The 23,171-nt window shown below is 42.5% G+C and overlaps 1 protein-coding gene across 2 annotated transcripts in view; it reads right to left on the bottom strand.

The window, feature by feature from the left end:
• Positions 1 to 23,171, bottom strand: part of SLC9A9 (solute carrier family 9 member A9) — a 249,304-nt gene that overhangs the window by 80,495 nt on the left and 145,638 nt on the right. For both annotated transcript variants that reach the window (XR_014511863.1, XM_083442758.1), the window contains exon 12: positions 22,149 to 22,302. Coding sequence is in view for 1 of the 2 variants with exons in the window: in XM_083442758.1 (XP_083298884.1) it covers positions 22,149 to 22,302 (154 nt within the window). In the remaining variant the exon portion in view is untranslated. The remainder of the gene's footprint in view (positions 1 to 22,148; positions 22,303 to 23,171) is intronic.

Here is a 23,171-nt window from a genome sequence, read left to right as displayed (position 1 = left end):
GCCAAGTGACTCAGAAGTTGAGTGATTTAACTTGTGGCTAGGGTTGCCATATTCCCAAAAGTAAGGTTTTGAACCTTTGGGAGATTTTTAAAGCATTTTTTTTATCACCCTGCTTGCCGTACTTACGGGTTTCCCCATACATTTCACCAATTCAGCAAAAATCCACCCAGATGCCACTTTGCAGCCCAGTACCAGATGTGTCAGGGAAAACCCAGACGTATGTCAGCCCTACTTGTGGCCATACAATTTTCAGAAGGAATTTTGTCTTGTACCAATGCAAAACCATGGTGTAGTGCATTAGAAGAAACATAGCATCTAGGACTGCTTCTTTTCTGTTATGGTGAGACTCAACGGGATAGTTTATAAGGAAGCCTAACTGAAGCTATTTCACTGAATGTATGTATATACTTATTCTGAGGTCCCAGGCCTCAGAGAGGTTAGGCTGGCCTCAACTAGAGCCAGGGCTTTCTCGGCTGTGGCTCCAATCTGGTGGAACACTCTGTCACAAGAGACTAGGGCCCTGCGGGACCTGACATCTTTCCGCAGGGCCTGTAAGACAGAGCTGTTCCACCAGGCCTTTGGTCAGGGTGCAGCCTGACCCCCTCCTCTGGCAATCTGTACAGAGTCTTGCTCAATAGTTGCCATCAATTTGATTTTAATTAATTTTTATAATGAAAGGTTTTTAGAATGTTGGATTACTTTGATTGTTGTTAGCCGCCCTGAGCCCAGCTTTGGTTGGGGAGGGTGGGGTATAAATAAAATTTATTATTATTATTATTATTCAGACTATAACTATGATAAAACAGCCATGGTAACTTGGCCCCAAAGCACTTCCCAGAGTCTTCATCTCCCCGTGAGGCCATGAGCAGAAGCAGAGCAGCGCATGGGGGCGAGGTAAGCTTCCCAGGGGGCCAGGGCGAGCATCCCAGGGGCGAGCCGCCCATGGGGGCGCAGTAAGCTGCCCATGGTGGGCTACTTCCTGGGTGGCAGGGGGAGGGAGCCACACCGCTTTGCCAGCAGCCTTCCTCCCTTCCCTCTTCCTTTCAACAGCTCAGGGGAGGCTCCCCCCCATGAAGCAGCCCGGGAGCGGGGGGCAACAGTGCACCACCTGCCCGCAACTCCCAAGCCTCCCCCGAGCTGTCAAAACAAAGGGGGAAGGCCGCTGGCAAGGCAGTGCAGCTCCGCCCCTTCCCCCGATGCCTTGGGGTAGGCTTGGGAGTCGTTGGTGGGCGGTGCGCTGAATGTCACCCCCCCCCCCCAGTGATGACACCCGGGACGGACCGCCCCCACTGCTCCCTTTCCTCTGCCCCTGGCCATGAGGCCAGCCATATTTTTTTATGTGCCATGCCTCTGGGCTGGAAGGCAGCCCTGTATTGGGAAGGTTTTAATGCCTGATGTTTCTTTATGTTCTTTATATTCTGTTGGAAGCTGCCCAGAGTAACAGGGGCAACCCAGTCAGATGGGCAGGGTATAAGTCATAATAATAATATTTTCATGTTCTTTTGCTCCCAGGGGCAATTTGTGGTCTCATTTTCAATGTGCGTGGCAGTAGCCATGCTTTCTAGCCATTTGCAGTGGCAGTCATCTGGTAATATATTTTAAAGGCAGTTTACAACAGAGAACATATTATAAAATATGTTGCAATGCAGAATTTGAAGGGGACTAGGCCAGTATTTTAGCCCAGGAGGTGCTGGTCAGGTGAGTTTGCTTTAGAATGTGGACTTTATGAATTCCTCCAGCTTCCAAGGACCATCAATGTCTGGAGGCTAAAACGGACAGCAATAGCAGAATCATGCCCAGTGCATTAAGGACATTCACCTGGAAGACCATGTGGAAATGATATATGCTGTTCCTTTAGGTCAGAGCTGTGATACCTTTTCTTTAAAATATTTGACTAATACTTTCAATTTCATCTTCAGAATCTTGTGCTCCAAACCACCACCAACCTTATAAAAGAACGGATGTATATTAGAAGCAGAGAACAGAATAAATCAAAGTTTACTAACAGTTGAAGTGTTCATTTTCAGGGAGAAGATTGTTGTAATTCTCAGATAACAACACAATGAGAAATACCACATGTTAGAGATGCTAAACATCCCCAAAGTTGTCAACAGACTGCCCAGGAGAATAATCTTTCCTGGCCACCATCTGTTACAACCTGAATCCACGACAACTAAGATATCACCATATATCCAGTGCTCTCATGTAATGTGCCATCACAGTTTTTGATCATGATTAATGCTTCAGAGGATAGAGCAACCACTGCCTTTAAAACCATAAAGTAGAAAAAATAATACTTTCAATGATTTACAGACCGGCCTGTGGACAAGAAAGCACCCCAGTTTTGTTTGTCATTGATGGAGGCTAAATTCTTATTTGCTCTGCACTTGGTTTACTCAGATATATTTCCAATCATTTGCCCGTGCAGATTTTATGCTGCCTTTACCCATTCGTGGAAGTTTTTATGAGCAGCCTCAAGGAAGGTTAGTCAACCATGTGTTAAATGCTACTTATTATTTGTAATTCTGAAGTTACAGTTGATAACATACCTTCATTTCAATCTATTAAGACTTTATTGTTTTACTGGGACATTTGGTTCAAATCCTTAAAGTGATTTCTTTGTAGAACAATCATATATCAGCATAAAGCTTAGGCTACACAATTGTTCCTCTTTGGAAGAACTGGCATGCCTCTGGATGATTTTTTTCATTGGGCTTTCATCCTGATTTTGTTTTCACAAAGCAGGAGGCCTACTGTTTACTGAGCATTCATCCTCATTTGTTTGTTTGAAGCTTATAGAACTGTCATTCAATTGTTGCCGCACATTTCCTAGTGCATTTCCCCATCCTTATCACAAAAGTGCATTTTTTGCAAAGATGATGGACTTTGCAGAACTGGCCAGACTGACCTGCAGGATTCGAGAACAAGACGATCAAAAATTTCAGAGGGATTGGAGTAAATTTATTGTATATTTGTAAAAATTTGAAGACACTAGCAGGATTGAGATAAATCCTACAATGTGGACAACAGAAGTTAAAGAGGTAAATTGTGAGACAGGACTTGAAAGTGGAAAACCTGCTGAAGGGAAAGAGGGAAGTTGCATGCTCGGCAGAGCAGAAAGTTTTTGTGTTTGCTATTGTATTGTCGAAAATATTGTTTAAGGAGGAAAATAATAAAAAATATTTTTTTAAAAAAATGTTGAGGGTTTTTTTTAAAGGAAACTACTGAAATTTTTGAGCTTTGCTTTAGGAAGCTACCAAAATTGTTAAGTTTTTTAACTGAAAACCCAAAAGTTGTTGAGCTTTTTAAATACAAAGACACAATTTTTCAATTGACCTGCCTAAGACCCAGGACAAAACACCGCCTTTCAGAAATTCCACTCCTCCCCCGGACGTCAATTCTGCTTTTGAAATTCTGGTAATGTCCAGGAAAATCTGGACATATAGCAGCCTTAAAATAGGTCAGGGGAATGTGCTGGTGTTACTTTGTGTCCACAAAATGGCATCAGCTGTGCTACAGTTAAGAATTAATTTCACCTCCCATGTGGGCTGATCTTCTCATTAAAATAGAAACTCAATTGTAAAGTGTCCAGGAGTGAAACTAGAATTTATACAGTATAAAGGAGCCCCTTCCAATGCCATGCAGGTATATGCAGGACTCCTGTGAAGTCAAGGTACAGAGAATGTAAACTACAGGGGCCATCATATTTACATTTAAAAAGTCCAGTATTTGTAAAAGTCAGACAACTTTGGTTGCACCTTTAAGATCCCATTTGTATCAATGACATTAATGGGGCCATCTCTTTGGAGGATGGAAAAAGAGAGCATGCCACAACTGGCATTCTGCCTTTAAGTGCATAGAAATCAATTACTTCCTTGCTGAGACAAGAGGTAATTTTCTCATTTAAACCTCACAGATGTACTGACTAGCAAATTATTGTCGGGCTGTTACTTCTATGATAATTAACAATAAAAAGTCTATGTTATAGCATAATTAGCTGTTTACTAAATGTTCTTACTCAACCTGCATCACAGAGGCACTGTTTTTAAGAGGCAAACTATTAAGGAGCTGTCTTAATTAACCTTTTTATATTCAGCCAATTATAGGATAGTTTTATAGTCTTGGTAGTGTAACTTTTGGGGCATTCAATGGGGCATTCATTGTGCTAGCGCTGCACAATCTCTAAGATTTTTAATGGGAGTTTCTCAAGCCATGCAGATGTTCCTGCAAAACCTCAATTCCCCCTTTTGCTATTTAAAAGGTGCCCTACAATGAAAAGCTATTGTGTTCAATATAACTTACTCCAGGTAAGTATGTGTAGGATCCATGAAGCTATCAATGGCTACTAGTCACCATGGCTATACATTATCAGGGGCACTATGCTTCTGAATATCAAGTACTGGTGAAGGCAAGCAGGAATGCTACTATGCTAATGTTCTGCTTACGGGCTTCCTGTAGGCACCTGCTTGTCTCCTGTGGGAACAGAATACTGAAATAGATGGTATGACCTTGATCATCCCCACTTCCTTCCTCCACACAATGTTAATAACGTGTTGGAAAGGTCTTCTTAAAAGAATGATCCACTTCTCAGCCTACTGATTTTTCAACTCTTCTTATGAAACTGTGCCTCTTTGACTTTAGACAGCAACTAGGAACCCTCAGAACTCATAAAACTTCCAACACCACTCAGTCCTTTGCTTTAGGCCTTCCTCATGAACATCCACTGGGGAACATTTCAAATACCTCAATTTTGGAGTGAGGTTTTTTGGAGGGGGGGGGGGAATCATAGAGAGTGAAAATAAATCACCCACTTGCCCCAAATTTGGAAGAAGTAGGAGAATTTCAATAAAATATTCAGGCGTGGAGTTAGGAAGGTTGGCATTTATTTTAATAATTAACACTATGAGGTGGCTGCAGGACATTCTTCCTTTTATTTTATTTTTTAAATTCTTGCATTGCCATCCAGTGTCTTCACAGCCAACTCATGTGGTGATTCCCATAATGCCCATGGGATTATGTTATGTCATGATGACACTGTCTCATGGACATTCTAGCGAGTGAACTGGAAGGGGAGGCTTCCTGCAAAGAAGCTGTAGGATGGGCCATAGCTCAGGTGACCCAGTCACTTCCGGGTTTGTGACGTTCAGTAGCCAAAATGTTCAGGAACTAAGCTGTTTGACTTCCAAGGTACAACTGTCCTTCAGTGCTTGTTTATCTAGGTAACCACTACTACAGCTTTTTCTTCTCTATTTACTTATGTCATAAAATGTATATACTGCTTGATTTAAAAAAACAACCCTGAAAGCAGTTTACAAAAAAAATAAAACAATAACATAAAAAAGCATTCAAAAAAGTAAACTAGCAATAAACTAAAAACACATTAGGATTCTAGATACCTGGATAGGCTCGTCTAAATGTTTTTAGCAAGTGCCAAAAAAACCCCAAAACACCACAGTGAAGCCTGCCTGATATCAATATGCAGGGAGTTACAATATGCAAGGCCTGCCACACTAAAAGACTGATTTCTTACAGATGCAGAATGGGTATTATGTATGAACTACTGTAGCCAAGCTTTCCTGGTCCAGGTTATGGTTGTAGCTGCTGTACCAATTTCAGTTGGTATAAGGCCATTTCAGTGGTCTGCAATGACACAGCTAGATCCAGAATCACCCCCAAAATGTGAACCTGCTCCTTCAGAGGAGGTGTATGGTAATGGTGGTTGGTTGGATCTTATGATGAGTACTAGGAAGCCAGAAAGTGCATAGAACTGGGCATTAGATGAGCACGAATGACCTTCAAACAGGGAACAAGATGAACACTACAAAGCTGGTCAGATGAAGGGCTTGGCAAGAAGCTAGGAATGTGATCGTGTGCAAGATCACAGGCTCAAGAACAAAGAAAAAAACTGTTGAATTATGTATGGGCCTTGTTTGTGCATATGAAGGGGAGGGAAACACACCCCTGTGATTAATGAAAGAGATGGAAAACTGCAGCATGAGGACACTTCCTACACATGCACCAGTTTCGAAATTAATTAGAGACTTTCTGTATGAACCAGCAGAGCGGAACAATGAGCACAGTCAATCTGTGGAAGACTTACAAAACAGAATGTGGGAATCCATCTACCCCACTTACTTTTAACATATCTCAGCTGTAGTTTTAAATCAGTATAGGGGGAAATGGATGTAGCTTTATAATTCACAGGTGCAGGCTGCTCACTTGGCCAATCCTGGTGCTGTTCTACAAATAATGAACATGTTAACCATTGTGGATACATTACATTTAATTACAGGCTTTGGTGGATTTCTGCAGCATCAACTGGGGATTTGAGAGACTTTCCCGCAGAAGTCAGTTTTATCTTTCTAGAAAGTATGCCGGAGCTAAAGAGACCTCAATGAACAAAAGTGTTATGGTTGAAATTGGATTCTCAAAGGGAAACTTTATTATAGGGATTCATGGAATAGGCTATATTATTTTTGTTGGAGGACAAGGAGGGGGCAAGCGCCTGTGAAAGAAAATGGGCACTAAATTGTTCTCAGCACAAACGGTACTGAAATTAATGGGAACTGTAGTGTAGCTCCCGTTCACTTAAAAGAGGGTGCAAAGGAGACATTCCTGGAGAACTGTGCTCAACAAAGGCCCCATTTGCACTAAACATTTAAAGCAGTATGATAACACTTTAACAGTCATGGCTTCTGCTGAAGAATCATGGGAACTGTACTAAATGATAGGTGCTGAGAATTGTTAAGAGACCCCCTGTTCTTTTTACACACCTATAATTCTCAAAGCAGTTTAACAACCAATCCTTCTTTCTTGGGAACTGGGAATCGTAGTTCTGTGAAGGGAACAGGGGCCTTTTAACAACCCTCAGCAACCTTAAGAAATAACAGTTCCAAGGATTCTTTGAGTGGGGGACATTGTTGTTAGAGTGCTTTAAATGTAGAATAGCATTTGTGGCCCAAAGTAGCCTGGATTTTGTCGGAGGAAGTATGGTTTGATGCTTGCAAAGCATTCTGGCAAAAGGAAAATTAATCAACATAATACCATGAATTGTACCAAAGTTAATAACTTTGTAAGGATCTCAGTGTAGTCTCTTTAAATAAACACTGCCTATAATCAAATTTATGTGGCTCTGAGTGTTGCTGGGTGAAAATTATAGCTGTGTACAGATAGGATAGCATTTCCTCTTTTTCAATAGCAAATCGATTCATGCGTTGTTCTTAGGAAATTATTTTCATCTCCCTAGGGAAATATGACATAAGCTGAATACTGGTAAGAAAGAATGAAAGGGACAGGAGGTGTGTGTGTTTGTGTGTGTGTGTGTGTGTGTGTGTGGTGGAACTAATTTAGGACAAAATCTTCCCTCATTTAATTAAATTTCCCTTTCCAAAAATGACCTTCCTTCATCCTGACAAATGTTAAAATGAAATTCTGCTAATAACAAGAGAAACAATTATGTGCATTTTGAACAGTTTTGTAACTAATGCCTTGTGGAATCAATTTCAGGTCATCCTATACAAAGTTGGTTGATGCATTGTTTTGCATTTCAAAGGAGGAAGGCAGGAGAAAGATCAGAACAACTGCAATACTGGTGTGGAATGGGAAGCTGACCGTTGACACCACTGTCTTGGACCCAGACCAACCAGACTAAGCTGTAGGCAGACAGGAGCTGGAAAGCAGAAGTCAGGAATCATGCCAAGAGTTGGTTCGAGCCAGGAGTCAGAAGAAGCCAGAGCATACTGTCATTGGCCAGACAAAGCCACATCCTAAACAGCAAGGGTCAACAGTGTGATGCTGCAGCAAAAGAAAGCTAATGCTAGACTGTATCCACAAAAGTATAGTGTCATGGTCAAAGGAGATAATAGTACTACTCTATTCTACCTTGGCCAGACCCCACCTGGAGTACTGTGTTCAGTTTTGGGGACCACAGTATAAGAAGAATGTTGACAAGCTAGAACATTCAGAGGAACATGAACAAGATGACCTAGGATCTGGAAACCTAGCCTTATGAGGAACGGTTGAAGGTGTTGGCTATGTTTGTTGGAAAACTCTCCCCCTCGGGAGAGGCTGGCCCCTCTCCAGGATCCCGGGCATGTCTCCGGTGACCTACCCTGGCTGGCATCACGGCAGTCCAGAGAGGTCTTGATAGGCGACATCTCCCTGCGTGGAAGATGCACACCCCCTTCTCCCCTTGCATACCAGCAGGAGAAAGAAGATAGCCAGAAAGTCTATTACATCTCTACAGTTTATTTCTGACTTTACAGCTGTACAAAACGTGTCCAATCAGTTCAGTCTCCTCCGAGCAACTGACTGAGACTTCCTTCACAAAAGCAACAGGAAGGTCTCATATTACACACAGGACAAAGCCCTGTGAATTCACTGGAACTTCCTTTCCCATGGTCAGCTCCACCATGTGATGTAAACATCGAGCTGCTAGTTTGCAGCTGCGTTGTACTCATATCTCAACAATGTTTAGCCTGGGAAAGAGGAGGCTGAGAGGAGATATGACAGCCATTTTCAAATACCTAAAGGGCTGTCACAGGGAGGATGAAGCAAGCTTGTTTACTCCTGTTCTGGAGGGTAGGGCCTGAAGCAATGGATTCAATTTACAAGAAAGCAAATTCCAACTAAGCATTAGGAAGAACATTAGGAAGAGCTGTTACAGTAGGACAGACTCCCTTGGGAAGGTGCTGGACTCTCCTGCCGTGGAGGTTTTTAAGCAGAGGTTGGATGTCCACCTCTCATGGATGCTTTAGTTGAGATTCCTGCATTGCAGGGGGTTGGACTAGATGACGCTACAATTCTGTGATTCTAAGGGTGATATTTAAGTACTTTATTTAACAGAGTAGACCCTCTGGTGACTCCGGACAAAAGCCAATGTAACTTTCCCCCAGCAAACGCTTTCCCCAGAGTTTTCCTGCCCAATAAAGTAAGTTTTTATGCAAAAATGCAACATTTGGTTCCAACCCTTTCATGTCATCACACTCAGTTTTCTTTTTGAACAAGTAGGACCTACAATAAATTGTTGCAGTCTGGAGTGTTCCTGTTCAGTGTTCCACCCAGCCATGCCTTCTTTTGGGACACCCATTCCATCCAGCCTTCTAGTTTTCCATGTTTCCCCAATAGGCATTCAGCATTCTGTTGTCACAGAGTATCCTCAGTCATCATTGGGTTATTTGTGGTACAGTGGTACCTCAGGTTACAGACACTCCAGGTTACAGATGCTTCAGGTTACAGACTCCGCTAACCCAGAAATAGTACCTCGGTTTAAGAACTTTGCTTCAGGATGAGAACAGAAATCGTGCGGGGGCAGCGGGAGGCTCCGTTAGCTAAAGTGGTACCTCAGGTTAAGAACAGTTTCAGGTTAAGAACAGACCTCCAGAACGAATTAAGTTCTTAACCTGAGGTACCACTGTACTACTGTAAACCTTGTGGTCCCCCCTCACAGTATTAGCATATGGGCTACATAGCACTCATAATGCATCACCTGAATTCAGTATTAGTATATATTAGAGGTCCCCAGTCTTGTAGATGTTTTGGAACCGCCCTGGCTACTGCCCACCCTGCCTGGGGTTGATCAACTATCATCTTATAACTTTTGGAGAGCCACAAGTTCCCCATCTTTGATTTAAGAAAAAAGATACTCATGTCTCCCCGAATGTAACCAGATCAACGAGCCTCATTCTGCTTCCATTAAATAGCATCACTACTATTTGTCACATAACCTGTGGTTCTTAATCCTTTTCAGGAGTTGGATTTCCAAATTGTTCTAAAGCAAATCAATAAATTGCCTGCCCTTGATGTGGGCCTGTAAGGAGGGCAAGCAGAAAGGCTGCTCACAAATGGGTAACTGTCCTTTCCTTGGGTCTGACAAAATATAAGCCTTTAACATGTGCCAGCAATTCACTCTAACCAACCAATGAAAAATTAATCATTTGGAGTGGCTGGAGAGTTGTAGTAATGTAAGCAACACCATCTGCATCAAGAAGAACATCTGTTAATTGCTTGATTTGCAGCACATTTCTGTGTTGTTCTCAGGTGTGATGCGCCACAATCTTCAGGAGTTCTGAGGCCTAGTTATGTGCTCACTACTAGGTTATCCCTTGACTATTCATGTCACAGCCATCCAAAGAAAAGTGGATTTCTTTCAGAAGTTTCAGCACTGCTAATCATCCCAAGGACAGCTGAGTAAATGGAAATGTACCAGTTACTACCAAACAATTTTACTGATAACTTGATAACCACGACAGTGAGCCTTTTAAAAAAATTGCAAACTTTTTGTCCCATATGCCAGCTCTTATTATTTATTGTTGTTGTCATCCATCTGTCCCGAGAGGCAATGGAGTGTGCCTCTCGGGGTATCTGCTGCCTTGCAGGACAGCTTTGGGAGAGGAAAAGACTAAGGAATACACCGTACACAAATCAGGAGTGGAGTCCCTAAAATGGTTGGATCGTGTCTTGTACAGCACCTTCTGGCAGCTCCTGCAGCCAAGCTGGTGCCAAATGTATTGCTCTGATTTCCTTTGGACCACCTCAGTGTGGCAGAGGGCAGCACAGGACCTTCACACACAATGCCCAGGCTTGCGCCCCAGAGAGGTTACCTCAGTGCTGCTAACACAGCAAAAACAAAGGGGGAGGCAGCAGTTACGAATTACTCGTCTCAGCAGCCATAGCAGGCTCTGTGATCCTATAGTGGCTAAACCAGATGAGGGTAGTCGATGGGTCTCAAACCCATGAAAAAATACAGTATTATTTTTTTGGCCAGGAGTGAGGCAAGGACACTTTTAAAACAAAGATTTTAGACAAAGATTTATGGAATGGATGGACTGCCAAAAATGAACAGTCAAAACCAGATGGCTATCTCCACTTTGAGGCTTTGAGTTTGAGGAGCACAGATAAAGCCCACAGGTAATAAAAAAGACCAGTTCTTTCCACATGCAAAGAACAAGAATTAAGGATGCGTTCTGTTGATTTTAAAAATTCACAGTAGGAAGTAATTTAAGGCTGCAACCCCAACTCCACTTACATTGGAATAAGACCCAAATGAATTCAGTGGTACTTACTTCTGAATAGACATGCAGCCTTAGTGATCATGGACAGCCTCTAGCAACATGCAACATACTCAAAATCAACAATCACTTTCAAAAAATGAAAAGCAATGACGTACCTCCTGGGACAATGGCGATAATATATCAATGAATATGTGAATTATGTACATTGCAAAGCAATTTATGAATCCCTTTACATATAAAGTGCACATTTTTTTTAAAAAAATGTTTGTGGTAGAGAGCTAAGCAGAAAAGCATTCATAGCAAGACTCCATGCTGTGATGGGAGGGGGTGTCAAATGGGTAGATATAAAGCGTAATGTCTTGATAATCCATTTTCAGTGGATTCTTACAGCAGCCCCAGGCCTTGCCCACCAATAGCAGGCAGCCCCTGGAAGGTTGCACATAAGGTAGTGTGGCCCCTGGGCTGGAAAAAACCCCCACCCCATTCCTGCTGCAAAACAACTAATAGATTTAAAAACAATACCAAAATAAATTAATCCAAGGCAGAGATCTACATATTTATTCTTTAATTTAATACTTGAGATTCCAAGACCTTCCACAGGCAAGGCATCTGCTCTAACCATTGTCCTGTGGGTCATTGTGTTTCAAGACCAGAACAACAACAACAAAGACCTGTTTGGGGCATATCAGGATGTGAGCAAAACATCCTTGGTCAGCAGCTATTAAGAAAGTGGCAGTTTTGAAAGCAGATCATCATGGGATATTTGAACAAGACCATGAGTAAACATGATGTCGGTAGAATATTAACAGGAGATGTCCCCACAGTTTTCCTACATGGCAAAAACGCTTCCCTCGACCCTCGCAATCTCAGCTTGCAACGAGCATGAAACATTGATTGGCTTCAAAGCTTGAATTATGGCTGCTATTAACTTTTGCAGTTTGGTTACTGCTTACATCAAGTAACCTCTATTAGCAGGGACATGGTGAATTTAAAGTGTGCTACAGAACTTTACATATAAATTTTAAAAACTGTCTTAAGTCTACCTAAAGTTCAGGACGATGTGCTGGCTGGATTATGCAAACATGGACTTTCTGAAAAGACCACAATGACTTCTGGTTGTTTGTAACTGGTTGTTCGAAGTCTTTCCAAAACAAACCTTAAATAACCACCAGTTAATTAGAAGAGGGGAACAGTGCATGATGGGCAGAGCTCACCCCAATGGGGGACGGAAGCAGAGCTAGGCAGAGTTGGGTGAAGTAACTACTCTGCCTTATCCAGATCCTTTTCAGCACAGTGAATTGGGGGTTTGGATTGCTCTGTTATGGCATAACTAATTTAGCACCATGAATTGCAAGGTGGGGCACTGAGATGGCCACTAGGGTTATCAGACGTCCCCGTTTCCCAGGGACAGTGCCCGGATTTGCAAATAAGTTCCCGGACAAATGCCATCCCCGGAATGTCCCCAGATTTCATCTAGTGTCCCCGGGAAACATAGCAGCGGCATTCTCAGCAGCCTGGAGCAGTTGGCTCTGGCTGGCTTCAGGAGCTGCTCAGAAGTCCCCATATGATGGTGGTGCAGGGGCTCTAAGATGCTGCTTCTGGGCTGCCTCCATCTTCCCTGACCCCAGCAACTAAGCTGTGAAGGGAAGCTTCATGCTATCTATTGGAGCAGCCTCCCAACTCCTACTTGTGTGCAAGCAGGAATGGGGCGGGGATCTCTCAGCTGTGAAGGGAGGCTTCACGCTGCCTATCAGAGCTTGCGTGCAAGCAGGAGGAGGCAGGGATCTCTCAGTTAGGCAGTGTGAAGCCTCCCTTCCCAGCTGAGGGATCCCCGCCCCCTCCTGCTTGCACACAAGTCGGTATTGGGATTGGGGCTGCTCCAATGGGAAGGGAGGCATCGCGCTGCCCGAGCCTCACCACCGATTCCCCACCACCACCACTGAAGAAACAACAACTCAGGGGCTGCCCAGGCTCATGGAGAAATGAGATAGAAGCCTTGGAGGAAGGGGAAACGTGGTGGTTGAGGTCAAGGCGGCGGCCGCCCCTCTGCCACCACCATCACTGCAGCATCAACGTCCCGGACGTGTAGTATGTATGTATGTATGTATTTATTTATTTATTTAAAGTGTCCCCATATTCATTAAAAAAAAAATTGGTAACCTTATACTAGCTCACCTATTTATTTTTAAATTTTTTTTTAGCCAAATTAACAGCAGATAGATCCATCAACAGCCAATAGCCTTTTGTGCGGCATAATAATAATAATAATAATAATAATTTTATTTATAGCCTACCCATCTTAATATAAGGGCATGCTATACTTCCTATAATGAGACGTGGGGGTAAAGATGGCATTTCTGAACTTCCCAGTAATGTCAGAGTTGCATGGCAGAATGCTTGACATTTGCTTTAATGCAACAAGGCATTTCAATGTTCTTCTAAAGGCTACCACTATTGGGAGCAGGAGAGGTGCTGGTGTGGATCATCACTAAATCATCAGGATGGAAAAAAAATATCAAGGAGGTGACAGGGCTGCTGAATCAAGAAAGGAACAATGAACATCTGATAATGTTCATTGCTAATCAGCATGGTCAGAATGGCCACAAATGTATTCAAGTCTGAAGAAAAGAGGGTTTGGAAAACAAAGGTCATTTTGTGGCAATTGCAGCTAAAAATGTAAAGCAGCTTTGAGGATTTTATTATATTAAAGGGTGAATTTTTTCTTTTTTAAAAAAATAGACGTGAGGCACTTTTAAAGAAAATCTACTTGAAAATGTACACAGATGGAACTGTTTACTGAAGACTTAAGTGCTCTGTTTCTGATGCCTGATGCAGCAAGGTTTTTTGTGCTGCTGCTAGAATCAATGTGATATATAGTGTTGCAGAGTGACTCTTTGGCTGAGTCCAGTGGAACTGTGGCAAATCTGATAAGGATGACGGACACTTGAGCTGTATATCCAAATTGCAATGAACTTGGCTGACATTGAAGATAAGAAAAAAGCAATCAAAGTACCAGAGAAGCCCAGCTCTCACACATGGTACACAGGTGCTGGCATTTTATGTTTATTCAGTACATTTGTATGCCAATCCAGATTTTGTCTGCATGCTTTTTATCTAAGCCTCTTTATTATGGCTTCAATTTAGCTATTTTCAGCTGGTGCTTTGCAGCAGAAGTCTGCATGAAGGTTTGTTAGGCACTGCTCTGTAAGCAAGCAAAGCAAAGCATAAACTATATATAGAATCAATGATAAGGAATTGTCGAATTACAAGGCAATAATGTCGCCAATATCTTACTCAGTGACATTATAAAAAACATATCAATGACCTTCTAAACAGACCATAAAATAACTTGAGTCATCTGGAGCTCACAGCCAATATTTAACAATGGTATAAATTATCTTTGAAGCAATATTTTTTTTAATGCATTGCAGTTGCCATTTGGTCAAAGCAAACAATCTTCTTTTCACTCGCTTTCTCTTTTTGTCTCTCTTACCCACCATTTTCTCCCTAAGGTGCCCTTTACCAATAGAGAATCATTAAAATTTCACACATCCAAGTACATAGACCTGGGCTGTGTTCAGGCACAGTGAATTTTGTTGCATTACCAACCAAACCTTTGAAACTGAACTGGTCATCAGGTACCACGGTAAAATGAACAACACAAAGTCCTCTAAAACTGCAACTCTACACTCAATTTCTAATAATTTGAATGCAATGAAACTTACTTCTGAGTAAGCATGCATAAGGATTGCACAGCAAATGTGTTTAAGAAAGCATGTAGGAACCAGAGATTGTCATTCATGTCTACAGGGTCCTTCCAGATGGGTGTTTTATGGCGGTTGTATTCTGCAACATGTTCTCAACACAGTAAGAATGCACCAGCAGTGTATTTATTCTGATTTATTAATGCTCTGTGAGGCTTCCCTAAAGCTACCACATTATTGCTGTCCATAAGGGCTATAATACAACAAAAGTAGGACCAACGCCCCCCATTTTGGGCATGAAAAGTTATGGGATTTTAGCAAGATGCAGTGATTGGAAATGAATCAAATGAAGCAGAATGACCGCCCCTAAGCCCTTGCAGGCACAAATAATATTGAAAGCAGGATCATGTATAATCCCCTTACAGCAACAAGAGCACAAATATTTATGAATACCCAATAAAAATGACACCTGGAGGGGCCTAAGTCTTGAAAGTCTTTAAAAAAGGGACATAACCTTTTGTTATGTTGCACCTTAGTGGTCCTCAGTCTACTCCTGTAGATCTTATTTATACACATTCATGAACCAGTCATCTCTGTTATACATATAATGCAGATACCTCCTGACATCAGCATAAACACCTGCCTGCATGTTCATTCCCACAAACAGTCAATACATCCACTGACTCTTCAGGTTCCCTACTACTTAACATGTATATTCTACTTTGCTGTGCCCCGCAGGCATGAGTCTGGGGGGTGTGCTGATTCCTAGGAAGCAGTTGCATGACTGAAACACATACAATGACTGACCCAACCGTAAATATTATGTGACTTTCCCTCAAGTAATGCTTCATTGTCCACAGTGTGATGGAAGATGGAAGAGGAGGTTGCTGTTACACATGGGTTGTGAAGCAGGAAATGCATACTGTTGCAGCATATTTGAGTAAAATTTAAACTTATATGGTGTTCCATATCATGCATGGTTAGGTCTCCCTCTCAAAAACCAAACTTTTTTAAAAAAGTTTTATTTGCAAAATGAAAGAAGGAAAAAACAAACATCTCCACTATTCTTGGCATCCTACAGATTTAAGGTTGGCCTTTTCACCTCAAAAATCTGCTCTTTCTTTTGTGACTCACACTGAGGGTTGTAAGTGGGGATGGGCAAATCTGTTAATTTCAGTTTCTCTCATTTTCTTACTTTCCTATTCTTAAATTTAGTCCTCCACATCAGTTTGCAGTTAATTTTTTAAAAAAATTCTGTATGAAAATTCATACCACTTTAGTGCAAATTTATCTTTATGGACATACCTTTGCTTAACAAACACATTTTTGCAGAACAATTTTCCCTTAATATAATACATTTCTGTATGTTATTTCCACAATTATTAAGTGTTTTATGCACACTTTCCCCTACTATATGCAATTTTGCATGCATATGCATGCACAATACTTGTCTGGAGAATTGCGTTGCAAAATTCAGAAGTGGGAGAAATTCAAAGGATGGCTGTGCTTTGCACATTGTTTTGGGTAGTTCAAATTAGGTAGGGTTTGCTTTAGATGTAAACCAAATCATGTCCTCCCTCAAGCCACGAGGAGGAGACTGGAAGCTTGTAGCATCTCATTTGCTCCACCCCTGCCCACCTTAACCCGCTTGATCCGATAGTTGATTAAGCTAATCCTGCACAGCAAGGGAGGTTGGTGGCTTCCTCACAAAACGAATAGCTATTTATTCTCACTAAGGTGGCTGTGAGCACAAGCTCCAGTTGTGTATTCACATAGGTGCCAGGCAGTTGCTGGGATGGGAAAGGATGTATTTATACCTTCAGATATATAACAGGTAAAAAAATGGGTGCATAAATTATGATGGTAATACACAGGAACCCACACCATGTTTCTCTTTAGAACTGGCACCGGAACTTTTAATGTGAGTGTCTAGGATTTGATATATTATTCAGAACCTCTCTTCCATTCTCCCAACAAATTGTCTCGTCCCATCCTATTTGGTACTATTTAAGTGTTTCGACAGTAAAAGGGAGTTGTGCGCCATAATGCCAGAACACTAGACGGAGCCAAGCCAATGTGCTGGCTCAGCAGGCTTACCAATCTGTCTGTAAATCAGAGAGGAAAACAACTCGAAAACTCCTTCGCGGTCTCATAAGGTAGAAGGGAGACATTTTTGTCTTGGAGCAGTTCCATTTCTCAAAATTAGTCCAAGGGAAAAAGGAGAACTGGGAAAAGAGCCAATGAGCAATTGTTCCTTAAGCCGCCTGCCTTTGTCATGTCCAACACTGTGTCAATTGTACAGGCTCCTCTGGGTTCTTGCCCTAACCACAAACTATATATCCAGCTTGTTCCAGAAACAAATTAAAGAAGAAAATTTGGATTCAAGTGGATTAGTAGACCATTTGTGGGTACATGTTTGAGATGATAAAGTTCTCAAGCAGTGACTTTTATACCTCACTTTCATCTGTGGATTGCTCAGATATAAATGAATTCTTCAGCGTATGCATAGATATGATGCACTAATGAGAGCCATCCTAACAGGAGTATTATGAATGCAAAGCATAAGGCAGAATAGTAGATGTTATCTTTAAGGGGTGGAGACTCTTTGCACCTATTATTATTATTTTGCTTTATTCATAAAATGTCTCACAGCAACTTACCAACACAATAGAAATACTAAAATGATTGCAATAATCACAATAAAAAACCCTAAAAAACACAAACACATATATGCACAAATAAATGGCAGGTCTAGCAGATCCTGCCAGATATGTACATTTCAAAAAAAATAATATTTAGAGGAGATTCATTGTGGGAGAAGCATTCTGTCTAAACCAAGCTATGCATAAAGTATTGCAGTGGAAGAAAACCTTAAGCCTTCAAAGCGAGGATTTTCTTTGCCCTCGACATGTCTTAAAGGAGGTCAGCCACAATTTCCGTTTCTCCCTCTTCCTCGTAAGCACTGGGCTGCAGGCAGCTGACAGCTGCAGTGTGAACTTCAGCTAACCTGGGACCAGAGCTAAATGGAATGCTGGGGCAGATCAAGAGGAGAGTCAGTCCAAAGCCATGGACAGTTACAGGCTGGGTATGAGCCAAGGCATCCATATAAAGGGATGGACAATGAGGACAGAACAGGGCTAGCCCACCCATGAGGCAAGTCGAAGCAGCTGCCTTGGGAGGCACCACCCCCACATGTGCCTCATCTGCCCTGTTGCTAGTGGAAAAGTTGCACCGGCATCAGTGCCAATTTTCATTTAGATCTCACCGAAATCTACCATCGGCACTGCCACTTTCTCCTGCTACCCCACAATTTAGTCAAGAGATGCTTTGGCGATGGCAGCACAGCCATGGCAGCAGAGCGGGACAGCACTTCTCATTTTGCTTCAAGCAGTGAAATGGGATGCACCATCCATGTGACAGAGGCATGCTGCTGGAAATGTAAGTGGATAGGGTGACTGGAAGACTGGGGCAAGGATTAGGCATGTGGTCATGGTGGCGCTATGGGTAAAACCTCAGTGCCTAGGACTTGCTGATCGTAAGGTCAGCGGTTCAAATCCCCGCGGCGGGGTGAGCTCCCGTCGTTCGGTCCCAGGTCCTGCCCACCTAGCAGTTCGAAAGCACCCCTAAGTGCAAGTAGATAAATAGGTACCGCTGTCTAGCGGGAAGGTAAACAACGTTTCCGTGTGCGGCGCTGGTGCTGGCTCGCCAGCTGCAGCTTTGTCACGCTGGCCACGTGACCAGGAAGTGTCTTCGGACGGCGCCGGCTCCCGGCCTCTTAAGCAACATGAACGCGCAACCCTAGAGTCGGACAAGACTGGACCGTACGGGCAGGGGTACCTTTACCTTTACCTTTTACAGGCTACCTTTAACACTAGGGACAAGGCTAGAAATCCATAGCAAGGTCCAGGCCTGTCCTGGAAGTATTTAAAGCCAGTCCAGACCAGATGTGGGATCTGGGAGAATATCATTTTGTATTCCGCCTCCTCCATCCCTTCAAAGCCCAGAAAATTCTCACTCTAGCAAATGGGGATACTCAAGAACAATGAACAGTATCAGTATCAAACTTTGTTTCAATCTCAGACCAGCATAAGTTAAAAAATACAGATAAAATGAACACATAAGACTTAAAACAGGTAAGGGATAAGAACTAGTAATTAAAAGGTGATTATATCATACATAACTTAAAAAGAGAGAAACAAGGACAAGAACAATGAACACTTCAAGAAACCATCACCCAAACTGAGTTTGTTACGGATGACATTTCTGGGAGTTTGTTAGTCTAGAGAAAATACAAGTAACCCTTTGACCTTATAGTCTTGCTGGGTACAGTGGTTGCCACTATGCCAGGAGTAATGCCAATGCAGTGTAAGGCCTTTGGGGATTAATGAGTCTGTGTTATTCAACATGGGAGTGGAGGTGCACCCAGAAAACCTACCTCCTAGCTTGCAATGTGAAGAGCAGGACTGTCAGTACTGACAGAGCCTTTGCATGGACAGTTGCACGTTATGAAACTTCCATGTGATTGAGAAGCTGGCATCATCAGGGCTTAGGGGCATGCAGAAGCCTTCACATGCACACCTGTATGTGCAAGGGCTCCATCACTATAGATGGTAGTGCTGATAACACAAAGACTACAGGGCAGTACTTATCAGCTTATCAGCACATGAAAGCCTGCAGTGGGCTATGGCTGTAATGAACTCAGCAATGAAGCAAAATGCACAAAAAGAGCTGCAGAAATAAGAGCAAACGGAGCAATGCCAACAGTCATTCCTGCAGCATCTCTGGCCACACTGCTGCGATGCACAACTCATCACTGTACACACCAACTCCACAAAAGTCATTGCAGAAGCATCATGAAGGAATAGATAGCAAGAACAACACAGTTTTTGCCCTGGCTAACAAAAATATCCAAGGCAGCTGCCACTGTTTTGTTGCAATAAGCACTGATGTGAGAGCTGTCCTAAACATTCCCTCCAATGAATTACTACTGGGTATGATTCTGCTGGCCTGGATCCTATGTGGGTCAGCTGAAGAACTATCGCCACCAGGCTTTAGGCAATTACAACTGAGCCAAGCTCAAGCACCTGCAGGGTTGAGATTCTGCGCTACCAGAGAGACGGCCTCATGATTCAAGGTATCATTCAGAAGGGGGCTGTCTACAGACATTTCTGTAGCTAAGATCAAAGCCATGTGTCAATCCAAAGAGAGAAGGAGGCGGAGAGACAGGGAAGCAAGCAGGCTGGAGGCAGAGTACCAGTAGATAGCAAGCCATATAGACAAGCACTAAATAAAAAATGCCTAGGCAAGAAACAATCCCATGATCCTATAAATAGCAGTGCATTTATACAAGACTGTATACAATGCAACAACAGAACAATCCACTAGAACATTCCACTTTCCATTTGTCTGGAAAATCTCTGCCCCTAAGCTTTGACTGTAACCATAATATTTTTTTGACTAATATTTAGTCTCTATGGAGCAACTTTCCTAAATAAAGTGCATCCTACGTATTATCTCAATAGTTCACACACTAGCAGACCAATATGGTAAAAGTTGGAGGATAAAGGTTAAGAGATAGTGGCTTCCAGCTCATAGCCCATGGTTTCACTACTTCAGATGGGACTTTCAATGTGGGTTGCTCGAAGGAATTTGATACACTGCAGTATCTCAGTCCAGGCAATCTTTTATTTAATAAACCTAGATTTCTTTTGACTATATAACAAAGGCAAATAATTTATAATCGGGAAAGTCATTCTGAAATGACATGTTTAAATGGTTTACAACGTACTGCAAATATAAATAACACAATGTCGGCAGCACTGAAAATCCCTTCAAAACTGACAGCATCCATTAAAATCCAGTGCCCGGCCACATTTTAGATTTACGGTTAATAAATTAACAAATTAATCACGATGATTTGTCAGTTAATGTTTCCTGCTCTATGAAAAAAATGAGAGGAATATGCAATAAACTATCCGTGATAACCGATTGCATCCAACACCCTGTGCACAAAATGGAGAGAACAACATTGTTTCTTTGGCCTTTGCCTAAGGTCAGGGCCAGCCCTATCATTAGGTAGAATGAGGTGGGCACCTCAGGGAAAGGTACTTTGGAGATCTTATTCCCCAAGTGCTAAAATAACTTCATCAGGCTTGGGTACTATGCATATAAGTGATGCTGGTGGCACTGTAGTCAAAACCACTGGGCCTCTTGCGCTTGCCAATCAGAAGGTTGACAGTTCAAATCTGTGTGACAGGGCGAGCTCCTGTTGCTCTGTCCCAGCTTCTGCCAAACTAGCAGTTTGAAAGCATACCAGTATGAGCAGATAAATAGGTACCGCTGTAAATGGCATTTCTGTGCACTCTGTGTTCCGTTGCGCCAGAAGCAGTTTAGATATGCTGGCCACATAACCCAGAAAGCTGTCTGTGGACAAACGCCAGCTCCCCCACCTGAAGCAAGATGAGTGACGCACCCCATAGTCGCTTTTGATTGGACAACAGTCCAGGGGTACTTTACCTTTATACCTTTACCACTACGCATGTTGACATCAAGAGTGGGGATGTTATTTGTTGGTCTGCTTCAGACAACAAAATATATTGGACTAGCTCTATATAGGGTAGTACAGGTAGTACCTCAGGTTAAGTAAAACATATTCAAAACACATTCATTCCCACAAAGAATTCTGGGCACTGTACAGTGGTACCACGGGTTAAGTACCTAATTCGTTCCGGAGGTCCGTTCTTAACCTGAAACTGTTCTTAACCTGAAGCACCACTTTAGCTAATGGGGCCTCCCACTGATGCCACACCGCCAGAGCACGATTTCTGTTCTCATCCTGAAGCAAAGTTCTTAACCTGAGGTAGTATTTCTGGGTTAGTGGAGTCTGTAACCTGAAGCGTATGTAACCTGAAGCGTATGTAACCTGAGGTACCACTGTGCAGCTGACCAGACCAGACCAGTGGCTTTTGGAAAGAGCAAGGATCAGCTTTTGGAGACAGTGGGGATCAGCATAGATCCAACAAGTCATTTAGTCAAGAGCAAAATCTGGAACAACAACAACAACATATAGCTGAATAGCAGCTGCTGTTTGAGCAGCAATATCTACAAGAATATTTCTAAGTGAAAGATTTTAACCTCCCAGCATAACTCCCCTAAGAAATCACTCCAGGAAAGCAAACCACATGGGAAAACAGATGCTAAAAATCTGAATTGTGCTTGGGACCATTGCGGGATGTCAAGAACCTGCTTCACCTCATTCACCAATGTCTACATCCTGGTTTTTAAGCTCCCTGTACCCTTCATAGCTGTCTCCTGCATATCAGTTATGAAGCACAATGACAAATAATGTGAATACAAAGATGCAACAAGCGTAGTGACTGAACAAAGCCACAGATGACATTGCACCATAACATTACGAATTCATAACACTGACCTGATTTGGAGCCATGCAAGCATCGGTGTGGTGCCTCCTCCAAACACCCAGACTGTGAAGAACACAATTAGTAAGGTGGTTGTCAACATCATTTGCTTAGGCTGAGAGTCGGTGTCCCGGATAGCCAGTGCAAATGCAATTGCACCACGTAAACCTTCAGAAGACAGGGGGTGGGGGTGGGGATGCATGGCAGGTGGGAGAGAAAGAAAACAATTTATTTCATTGTATTCATAAAATTTATATACCACTTGATTGTACAAAAAAGCCCAACCACCTCAAAGCAGTTTACAAAAAGAATGAAACAACCAGTGAAGAAACCACTGAAAACAACTATTTGAAACATTCAGAATTCAACCCCCTCCCTTCCAGGCCTGCTGTATGATTAGCTGAAAACCGTATTAAAATACGTGTCAACATTCTGCATGTCTGGATAGGCTTGCCTAAACAAAAATGTGTGTAGCAAGTGCTGAAAAGGGTACAGGGAGGGCATCAGCATTATGTCCAAAGTGTGGGTGCTACAACAATAAAAGATCAATTTCTTACAAATGTGGGATATTATGTGGTACCCGTACTAGTGCTTAACCCTGGACTAGGGATGAATGAGGAATTTGCTTTAGTCTGCATTTAAAGAGAACCTTCCTAATTTGCACTTCCTGAAATAATGTGTCAAGGGTGAAGAACCTTTGGCTCTCCAGATGTTGTCGGACTACAACTCCCATCATGCCTGATGATTCACAATGCTATCTGAGGCAGATGAGAGCTGGGAGTCCAACCACATCTGGAAGGTCACTGATTCCTTGCAATATGTGAACTGAGACACAGCATCCTTTGAAAAACTGCACTTTGAATTTTGCAATGTGGTCCTTCAGCCAAGACACCCCTACGGTATATACCTTATGGGAATTCCCCAGAGATGGGTGACCAAACATGTGTGAAGCAAAGTATCTTGAAAAGTGGCCTTGAAAGCCCACTTGAACAAAAGCCTGTCACATCTCTTTTAAAAACATTCTCAAAAATCTGCAT

Source organism: Podarcis tiliguerta, assembly GCF_965153285.1.
Source record: "Podarcis tiliguerta genome assembly, chromosome: 5".
Lineage (NCBI taxonomy): Eukaryota > Metazoa > Chordata > Lepidosauria > Squamata > Lacertidae > Podarcis > Podarcis tiliguerta.
The sequence above is the reverse complement of the archived record's forward strand: the minus strand, read 5'-3'. Positions and strand labels throughout refer to the sequence as shown.